The sequence below is a fragment of the Mus caroli genome, chromosome 9, assembly GCF_900094665.2.
Source record: "Mus caroli chromosome 9, CAROLI_EIJ_v1.1, whole genome shotgun sequence".
Classification (NCBI taxonomy): Eukaryota; Metazoa; Chordata; class Mammalia; order Rodentia; family Muridae; genus Mus; species Mus caroli.
In genome coordinates this window covers 115238138-115248388 of record NC_034578.1, presented here as the reverse complement: position 1 = coordinate 115248388, position 10251 = coordinate 115238138, and the positions used below count along the sequence as shown (strand labels likewise).

The window sequence follows — 10251 nt, the reverse complement described above, 5'->3', positions numbered from 1 at the left end:
GGCTGTTGCTGCAGGAGTAGGTTTCCTGGCCCTCATATACACTCAGAGTCTTGGTGATCAGTATCGATTGAAGGTGACTGTGTGTCTAGATGCTAACTCTTGGGGCTAGAGAGATAGATAAGTGGCTAAGCACACTTGTTTTCCAGAGGACCTGCTTGCAATATATACACACAGGACCCTTTCTACAACATGAGAAGCATACAGAATATAAAGTCTGTCTGTTCCTCCTGTCCCTTGTCAATTCTGTGCCCCAAGGTTCTGCTGCGCCAGTGTGGTATCCCTTTCTGGTCTACCCCACAGACAGTTGACACCTAAACCCTGACTTCCAGGCCACTATCCCTTGAGAGTGAGCCCCAGGGCAAGCTGAGTTCCATCCTCATTCTGAGAGCTGTCTTTCTGCCACACGTATCTGAGCCACGGGTGAAGATGGAGGAGAGGTACTATCCAGTGATCTTCCCAGACGAGAGGAATTTCCGCCCCTTCACTTCCGACTCTTTGGCTGCAATAGAGAAGCGGATTGCCATCCAAAAAGAGAAGAAGAAATCCAAAGACAAGGCAGCAACTGAGCCCCTGCCTCGGCCTCAGCTCGACCTAAAGGCCTCCAGAAAGTTACCTAAGCTTTATGGTGACGTTCCCCATGACCTTATAGCGAAGCCCCTGGAAGATCTGGACCCATTCTACAAAGACCATAAGGTACTTTCTCATGCAGGTGGGGAGTCCCCTCCCCGGCTCCCCATGTTCACATGTGCACTGCTGGTTCTCTGAATCCAGTCTTGGGGTCAGTGGGAGACAGGCACACCTCTTTTCCTTTGCTACCACCCCATCTTTGTAGCTCTTACCTGCTTCCTTTAATTCATGTGTTGGGGAAAGAAAATGAGGCTGACTCTGAAAGGTTAAAAGGTCACCACTGGAAACAGCCATGTCCAAAAAGAGCGTGGTGGTCAGTCAGGGCAGGAGGTCAGGTCACTGCTTGAATGTAACTCCAGACAAATGGCTACCCAGATCCTCACTTCTTGTATCTAGAGTGGGGACAAGTGTCTGATCTCCCCACTCCAAGGCAAGACACGGGAGCACTTTCTAAGTTGTAAATCCAACTGACATCAACATTTAACGGCACGGGGAAGGGAAGGGCTACCCTTTTCAGCAAGAGCATTACCTCACAAAACATTTGGACCGTGTGTAGGCTTTCTAGGCTGTTAGGTGAGATTAATGAAGGTCAAGTTGTTCATTGATATAGAGTTGGTGCTCGGCCATTGAAGGCTAAATCTGAGTTAGTCAAGTGCGTGAATGTGATTCTATGCAACCCCTCACAGCCACATACGAAAGCCTCCATGGTTTACCTATGACCTCTAATTCTGTTTTTATGTTCTTTTACATGTATTTATTTATTTATTTATTTATTTATTTATTTAGTGTGTGTACGTGTGTATGTACATACCATGGACACGTGTGTAGAGGTCAGAGGGTAATGTTTTCGGAGTTGGATCTCTCCAGCCATACGCTCCTCGGGATCCACCTCAGGCTGAAAGTGTCTTCCACTGCTGAGCCATCTCACCATCCCTATATGGAATTCTTCTTTTTCCAAATTAGTTTTTATCTGTGTGCACGGGTGATTTGTCTGTGTGTGTGTGTGTCTATGCACCTACCATGTATGTGCAGTGCCCACGGAGGCTGGAAGAGGGGATCAGATACCCTGGACCTGGGGTTATACATGGTTGTGAGCTGTCATGCAGGTGCTGGCAATTGAACCCAAGTCCTCTGGAAGAGCAGCCAGTGTTCTTAACCACTGAGCCATCTCTCCAGCCCTCTCGGATGTAATTCTTGCTGGAAATTCTAGAATGACTTCAGAATGAGGAAGTCTGATTTCTGGGCTCTACTTGGCTCCTTGAAAGCCTGGGCTGTGAGCTCCCCTTGCCCCGAGAGGACTCCCTCTTTTAAAAGGTCCAGAGGACCTTGCTGTGTCACCATAGTCCAGCAGAGGTTGGAAAGTCTACCTCATCAAACCAAGGCTGGGAGCCTGGGGAAAATTTTAGCATAATGACCGTGATTCTAAGAGCATCTTTTGCTGACACCGTGCCCTCTCGTGACCTCTCAAAGAGTCGTTGCCTGGGTGCATGGTCTGTAAGTGGTAATACCAGAGTTTCCAGACCAAATGGGGATGGGCCATTTAGAGGAAATTGGGCATATATATGGAAGGGACAGAGTAGAGAAGAAGGAGACAAAAACAAAACAAAAACAAAAACAACCCACTTCCTCATTTCTCCTTTCATGATGCCCCAGAATCCAAGGAGCCTCTTAGAGGCTTGGTTGTCAGAGGAGAGTTAGTTGAGAGAATTCTCTTTGCCTTGGAGCTGGGTAGGAAGCCCACAGGATAGGCAATAGCTTGTGAGCTGTAGACTCCTGGAGGGCAAGCTGTAGTTTTAGGGCCACCATTTTCTAACCTGGGCTTGTCCTTTGACCTGGAAGGCAAGTTTTGAACCCTACACACCTGTGATCTCATGTGGTATGTGGGCTTAACAGAGAGATGAGAGCGCTCTACCCTACAGAGGAGGAACCCAAGGTTTTTGAAGTCAGACAACTGGAAACTAATGTCAAGAGTTCTCTAGTTCTTGGCAACCTAGCCTCCTCCCCCCTCTCCCCCCAGCAACCTAGCCTCCTCCCCCCCTCCCCTCAGCAACCTAGCCTCCTCCCCCCCCTCCCCCCAGCAACCTAGCCTCCTAACCCCCCCTCCCCCCCAGCCCCCATCCTTTAGAGGCTCCTACAGAGAAAAGAGGTGGAGCTGTGTCAGCGAGCAGGTAGGAGGAGCTGGTCCCTATCCTTCTAGTCATTAAAGCCCTGGCAAGTGTTGTTAAATTGTTAAATGCACCATTAGCTGAAATATTTAAAGCAGTGAGAGGAAGCTCCAGGAGAGCCAAAGTACACAGGAGGAGAACTGTACTGTCCCCCCTGTCATTGGGGGTGATTGTCCTCAAAGAGAAGGTCATTCTCTGCCCCGCAAATGGTCTTTTTACTCAAAGGAAGGGCACAGAGCTGTTCTAACAAGTCTTGGGCTCATAAAGTCCCAGCACCAAAGGAACCCCGTGGCCCATTTCATATTGCTATGGAGGTTAAGACAGACGGACACTCTGGCCGTGCCTTCCCAGACAACGTTATACATCACACCGCATCACACCTGGTGACCTTTTCCCTGGAACACTCTGCATTTATTATATAACCAGTCAGTTAATTAATTTGTGTGTGTGTGTGTGTCATATGATGTCTTAGCCCATGTGTGAAGGTCACAGGACAACTTGCTAGAGTCAATTCTCTCCTACCATCATATGGGTCCCCAGGATTGAACTCAGGCCTTCAGACTCGGAGGCAAAGCACCCTCACCTGCTGAGCCTCTCACCAGCCCCTGTAGTCGTTGGAAGGTTAGAAGCAGACTGGTTATTTCATTAGAACTGCTCAGACCTGCTGCTTAACCATATAGTCTCTTTGTATCTTCTTTTTAATGGTAGTATTTTTAAGAGGCCTACTATGTGTGGCTGTTCAAGCTCAGTTTCTGGGTAAGTCTCCTTCTGCTCCTGACTCCACACATACACACTGTGAACTTCAACATCAAAGATTTGCTTGCCCAGATATGGCGCCATACCCTGCTTTCTAGGGCCTCAAAGCTGGGCTCTCCAGTGTGTACTGTAATGTTAACGGCCCACACAGCACAGTGCTGATCTTGAAGCCAATGGCAGCAGTTGGCCTTCGGAGTCTCAAGGTAACTGGTCAATAATTCTGCCACCAGAGACTGCCATAATTAGTCAGGGCTCCAGACATGGTTCCCTAGAACTTTCTCTAACAGGTCTCAGACGAATGTTGTTTTGCTGGTGTGTTAATTTTTGTGCTGTGATTTCTTCACAGACATTCATGGTATTGAACAAGAAGAGAACAATCTATCGCTTCAGCGCCAAGAGGGCCTTGTTCATTCTGGGGCCTTTTAATCCCGTCAGGAGCTTCATGATTCGCATCTCTGTCCATTCATATCCTTCCTCTAAGTCCAGCCTGGGAAACCCGTGCAAGCCCCAGGGGTCCATGTGTCAGGGTCTCGTAGCTCAGGCTATCCTTGAAATCGCTATGTAGCAGAAGATAACCTCAAACTTTTGATCTTCCCACCTCTACCTCCCCAGTTCTGGGATTCTAGGAGCATGCCTCCGCACACAGTTTACGCAAAGCTGGGGGTTGAACACGGGGCTTCAGTATGCTAGGCATCCAACCAGCTCCAGCTTAGTGGAAGCGAATAGTCTTTGTTCCCGGCACTGTGTGGGATTGTGAGTGTCTGAGCAGCTGTGGCCCCGGGAGCCTCAGCTTCAGGAGACGTGCCCAGAGGCATTTGAGTCTAAGTGAGCACAGAAGAGGCTAGGCCTTTTTAGGGGGAAGGCCAGTGTGGGTCCTTACACATAGTTCCTGGAAACAGGGTCTGTGGTAGGGACTCTTATTTAAGTGGTACGGTAGAGAAGAACTCTCTGGAGAAGGAGGAAAGGCAAAGAGGAAGGGCCCAGCAGTGGTGCCCAGGGGTGGTGTGCCTGCTTGGCATGTAGCATGATCTGGGCTTTGCCCTCTCCCGCTGCCTGGGGTGGGGGGATGGGATGAGGATGAACCAGATATGGCTGCACTTTCAGCTAAGTCAGCCTGAGCCTGACTCTGCGGGGAGTTCCTAGATCACATGGCGCCTGGGTCTCATGTAGCCCAGGCTAGCTCAGACTCTCTGTGACCCGAGGATGATGTAGAACTATGGATACTCACCATGCTCAGCTCCTTGGTGCTGGGATCTCATGTGAGCTGCCATGCTTTGCTCATGCAGTGCTGGGGTCTGAGGCCAGGGCTTTGTGCATGCTGGGTAAACACTCTTTCAACTGAGCTGTAACATCCCCAACCTAGGGCCAGTTAGATCTATATCAACAAGTTCTGCGGAAGGGTCAGTAACTCTCCCTAGGAGGAGGCTGCTGTCTGGTAGGGAACCCTCTCTGTAGGTGGGGACAGCACTGAATTGTCCAGAGCCGGCTCTCACAGGGAAGAGATGCATGCAGCACGCAAGCAGCTCAGAGAGAGATACCCACCACACTGGTAGTGTGTCGCTCCTGCAGTGTCTGTGCCTTAACCTGCCCTGGCCACAGTCTTCAGCATGTTCATTATCTGCACAGTGATCATCAACTGTATGTTCATGGCTAATAATTCTTCTATGGACAGTCGTCCTAGCAGTAACATTCCTGAGTGAGTATTGTCCCTGCATCTGCAAACCCTGAAGTCTTTCTTTTTAAAAAGCTAGCTAAGGGGCTCTGGATGTGGCTTTCTTGGTAGGATGCTTGCTTGAAACCCTTGGTTCCGTTCCCAGCACTACAGAAATGTAGCACAGAGGTACACGCTGTGGTCTCAGCACTTTGAGGTAAGGCTGGAGGGTCAGAAGGCTCAAGGGTGTCCTCAGATAGATATCGAACTTAAGGTCAGCCTGGGCTATAGTAAAACCCCTCTCCAAAAAACAAAACCAAAAAACCCCAAACCCCAAAATACCACCCTTCAAACCCCAAAAGTATTAAAGAATGACTGTCTTAAATTGGAGTTGAGTGGAGAGTAGGGGTGGATCTCACCTCCCCAACATAAAGGCAGAGTCAATTTAATTTTGTATATAAAAATAAAATGTCTTTAGAAGAATTAAAAATACTTGTAGCAAACAACACACATGAACTTGTAATTATTTATTCTTTGGTAATTTCATACCTGAATTACATAGATCCTATGCCTTCCCTCTGGGCACATACTTTTTTTTTTTTTTTTTTTGGGGGGGGTTTTCGAGATAGGGTTTCTCTGTATAGCCCTGGCTGTCCTGGAACTCACTTTGTAGACCAGGCTGACCTCGAACTCAGAAATCTGCCTGCCTCTGCCTCCCGAGTGCTGGGATTAAAGGTGTGAGCCACCACGCCCAGCGACACATACATTTTTGTGTCTGGATTTTAAATGGTTTTCTTTGTGTCCACATTTGCTTTATGAGAATCTATTTTGATCAATATATGGTAGTTTACTTGGTAAACTGTAATTACTCAAAGCCTCTAGTACTTTACCCTTAGCTTCCTCATTGCCATCTTTTTGTATAAAGCTACCTTTAGATTATTATTTTTCTCAGGATAGATGATTGGAAATGGTTTTCCTGGATCAAATATGTATCATAATGCTTTTAAGTACATATTCTTATTTTCTATTTATATTTTGCTTATATAGTTAACATGTCTACATTTTATTTATTTATTTATTTATTTATTTATTTATTTATTTATTTATTTATTGGCTTTTCGAGACAGGGTTTCTCTGTATATCCCTGGCTGTCCTGGAACTCACTCTGTANANGGCTGGCCTCGAATTCAGAAATCCGCCTGCCTCTGCCTCCCGAGTGCTGGGATTAAAGGCGTGCGCCACCACGCCCGGCTACATTTTATATTTTAAGTACACGTTCATATTCCAAATACTTTCTGAGACGTCTGTGTCTGCTTATTCTTTCACCATAAGCATAGGAACCAATGAAATCACATTTTACATCCAAAATGTTTCCCTTCTTAGCCAGGCACAGTGGCAGAAGTTTGCAATCCTGGCAGCCAGAGGGTGGAGCAGGATGGTCAGAAGTTTGAAGGAATCCTGGACTACTTAGTGAGACTTGGTCTAAAAAAATTGTTTTAAAAATGCATATATTTCATGGTGGCTGGAGACAAGGCTGAACGGACAGATCACTTGATGCTTTTGAAGAAGAGCCTGGCTTAGGTCACAGCACCCACCTCAGTTAGATCGCAACTGCATATAGCTCCAGCTTTAGGGGATCTGGCGCCCTCTTCTGGCCTCTAAGTAACCTGCGTGCATGTGCACATGTCCACACATATGTACACACATATACATAAATAAAAGTAAATCTTTAAAAATAATATTTTATATGGGTCATGACAGCACTTGTTGTCCCAGAACTTTAGAAGCAGATGCAGAAAGATTATGAGTTCAAGGCCAGTCTTGCTTACATAATGAGATTATGTGAAAAAAACTTTAAAAAATATTTCTTTACACTGGGAATTGGTGTGGTACATCACTTTCTGTCTTTTACATTTAACTCTTATTTTTCTACACTTAGAGTATTTATTTATTTTATTTTTAATTAGAGTTATAGACAGCTGTCACACTCCATGTGGCTTCTGGGATCTAAACTCTGGTCCTCTGGAAGAACAAGCAGTTTCCTTAGCCACTGGGCCGTCTCTCCAGCCCCTCTGACCCTCCTATTTCGATTCCATCTCATTAGCACTAAGACTACAGGCATGCACCACGAAGCTTGGTTTATGTGGCACTGGGCTTGAACAGAGGGTCTCATGCATGCTATGCCAACACCCACCTCCGAGGCCCATCCCTTGGTGGCTCCTTTCTTTCCCAGTCATTTATCATACCCATTCTTTTTTATGAATGATTTGCTTTGTAGATTCGTCTTCATTGGGATTTATGTTTTAGAAGCTGTGATTAAAATATTGGCAAGAGGCTTCATCGTGGATGAGTTTTCCTACCTCCGAGATCCTTGGAACTGGCTGGACTTCATTGTCATCGGAACAGCGTAAGACTGTTAAAGATTTTTGTGAGAGGCACTTGGCGGGGGTGGGGGAGACTCGCTTTGCGTCTTTTGGGGCTCCATGTGGATCTACAAGAACAGCGGTGTGGCCTGAAGTTGTGTGGATCTCTGAGCGTAGAAATGGTTAATCCAGAGGAAGCCACTGTCCCTTGTGTTGCGTTCTTACCCATTCTGCAACCAGCTGTGGCTCTGACATGCCAGGCTCTGTAAGCTCAGGGTTGTAAAAACAAAACGCAGAGCAACAGAAAAGCCTCACGAGGCTCACAGTTCAGGGGTAAAGAGAGGATTAATGCTAGTCACAGGATGGTTGGTGGGTTACCAGGATAGGTATGTGTCAGAGCATGGGGGGAGAGCCAAGGACTCTGGCCAGTATCTCTGGCTACAATGAGATCACAAAAAGTTTTGTTTCGGGTTTTTGTTTTTTTGTTTTTAAAGTTTGGGCTTCTAAGTTTAATGTTGAGTGAATTGTGGTGGTGATTTCCCACTTGGGGCCTTTGTGTTAAAGCCCAATGTGTGTGTGTGGTATGTGTGTGTGTGTAGTTGGGGTGGTGGTGGCAGAGTCTGTATTGGTAAGGTGGGAGCAATCCCAGAATGTCCACCTGCTCCTCCATCTTATTAATCAGGCAGGCCTCTCAATCAAACCCAGAGCTCACTGATATGGCTACTCTGAGTGACCAGCTTGCTCTGGGGATCCTTTGCCTCTGCTTTCTGAGGCTGGAATTACAGGTGGGAGGCCATAAGGAACTCCCATCCAACATTTATGTGAGTTCTGGGGATCCAAACTTTGTACCGTGTGCTCTCAGGCGAAGTGCTTTAACCAAGAGCCACCTCCCCAGACGTCCCCCCCCCACCCAACTTTTCTTCCTATGAATGTGCACGGAGGTCAGAGGACAGCTTCCAGGAGTCTGTTCCCACCTTCTGTCTTGTTGAGATGGGACACCTTTTGCTTCGATTGTACCACATATTCCAGGCTAGCTGGTCTGTGAGCTTCCGGGTGATCCTCCTGTCTCTGCTTCCTGTAGGACCATAGGACTGCCGGAATTACGGATGTGTGCCACTGCGTCTGGCTTTTTATGTGGGTTCTGGGCATCGGACTCAGGTTGTCAAGCTCAGATGGCGTGCACCGTTACTCGCTGAGCCACATCCCCAGCCTCTGAGATCCATTTTGAATTAGTTATAGATGACTCAGGCTGAGTATTGAGACTTTTCCGTACGGAAACAAACAGTTTTCACACCTGAGTGATGGAATAAATAAAATAAATCAAGCCAGCGCGACCGTGGTACATCTGTTGAAGGTATTTGTGCCAGACATTGTGGTTAGCGCTTGGCTTGGGTTTTACTCATTTCGGTCACAGACGACACTAGAGGGCGCTATTCATCTCAGAGTTTTACATTTGAAGATCACTGCTTGCATGCTCCTGGCTATTGAAGATGCCCTGATTTAGAGATTAAGGGCATAGGCTCCAGGCTCGGTTGGTAAAGTCCTTGCTGTGCACATATAAGGTTCCTGGGACTGAGCCCACCACCCACATAAAAGCAGCTGTTTGTGGTGCCTTGTGTTTATAATGCCAGCTCTAGTGAGGCAGAGACAGAAAGATCCCCTGCTTGCCCACAAGCTAGCTCAGCCCAACCGGAAAGCTCTGAGTTCAGTGAGAAACCCTGTCTCAAAAAAAAGTAAGGTGTGTAGCGACTCAAGAAGCCACCTGGTGCCAGTCTCTGCCCTCCGTGGAGATGTGTGATGTAACCACACTGAGCCGCCCTGGGCTCTCCCTGTGTTTTGTCTTCCAGGATAGCACCTTGTTTTCTCGGTAACAAAGTCAATAATCTTTCCACTCTACGTACCTTCCGAGTGTTGAGAGCTCTGAAAGCGATTTCTGTCATCTCAGGTAAGCCACTGGCTCTTAGCTAAAATGCTCGTTGGCATTAGAACATTTCTGAGCCAGGGTGATGGTGATGGTGGTGGTGGTGGAGGTGGTGATGGTGATGGTGGTGGAGGTGGAGGTGGTGGCTGTGGTGGTGGTGGTGGTGGTGGCAGTGGTGGTAGTGGTGCTGCTGCTGCTGCAGAGATGGCCCCACAGGTAGGACCTCTAACTGCTTTCCCAGAGGAACTGGGTTTGGTTTCAAGTATCCCAGCTGAGCAGTTCACAGCCAGCTACCTAGTTTTGCTACTGTGGATGACACCATCTTAAATGTGGGTGTCAGATATCTCTACTGTGTGTTGGCCTCAGGTATATATACACACACACACACACACACACACATATATATACCTGATATATATATATACACACACACACCTAGGAATGGTGTAGCAAGATTGTATGGTGGTTCTATGTTTAGTTTCGAGTATCCTCCATATTGATCCCCACTAATAATATACAGAGATTCCTTCTCCCTCCACACGTGTTCTTATTAGCCCTCTCTTGACTCTTTCCATCTCTCCTTCTTTCCCTCAATTTTTCAACCTCTCTTCCCTTCCAATTCCCTTTCCATTGCTTCTCTCCCTCCCTCCCTCCCCTCCCTCTTCCCCTCCCTCTCTCCTTCCCTCCTTCTCTCCCTTCCTCCCTCCCCTTCCTCCCCTCCCTCACACCATTCTTCCCCTCCAACCCCTCCCTCCTCCCCTCCCTCCC

General features: G+C 47.4%; 1 protein-coding gene across 2 annotated transcripts in view; it reads left to right on the top strand.

Annotated features, from left to right (window-relative positions):
* The first annotated feature begins 426 nt into the window (after positions 1–426).
* Scn11a (sodium voltage-gated channel alpha subunit 11) overlaps positions 427–10251 on the top strand; it is a 66883-nt gene continuing 57058 nt past the window's right edge. For both annotated transcript variants that reach the window (XM_021173442.1, XM_021173441.1), the window contains exons 1-5: positions 427–693; positions 3895–4013; positions 5146–5244; positions 7478–7606; positions 9410–9507. In XM_021173442.1, coding sequence (XP_021029101.1) covers positions 427–693; positions 3895–4013; positions 5146–5244; positions 7478–7606; positions 9410–9507 — 712 coding nt within the window. The remainder of the gene's footprint in view (positions 694–3894; positions 4014–5145; positions 5245–7477; positions 7607–9409; positions 9508–10251) is intronic.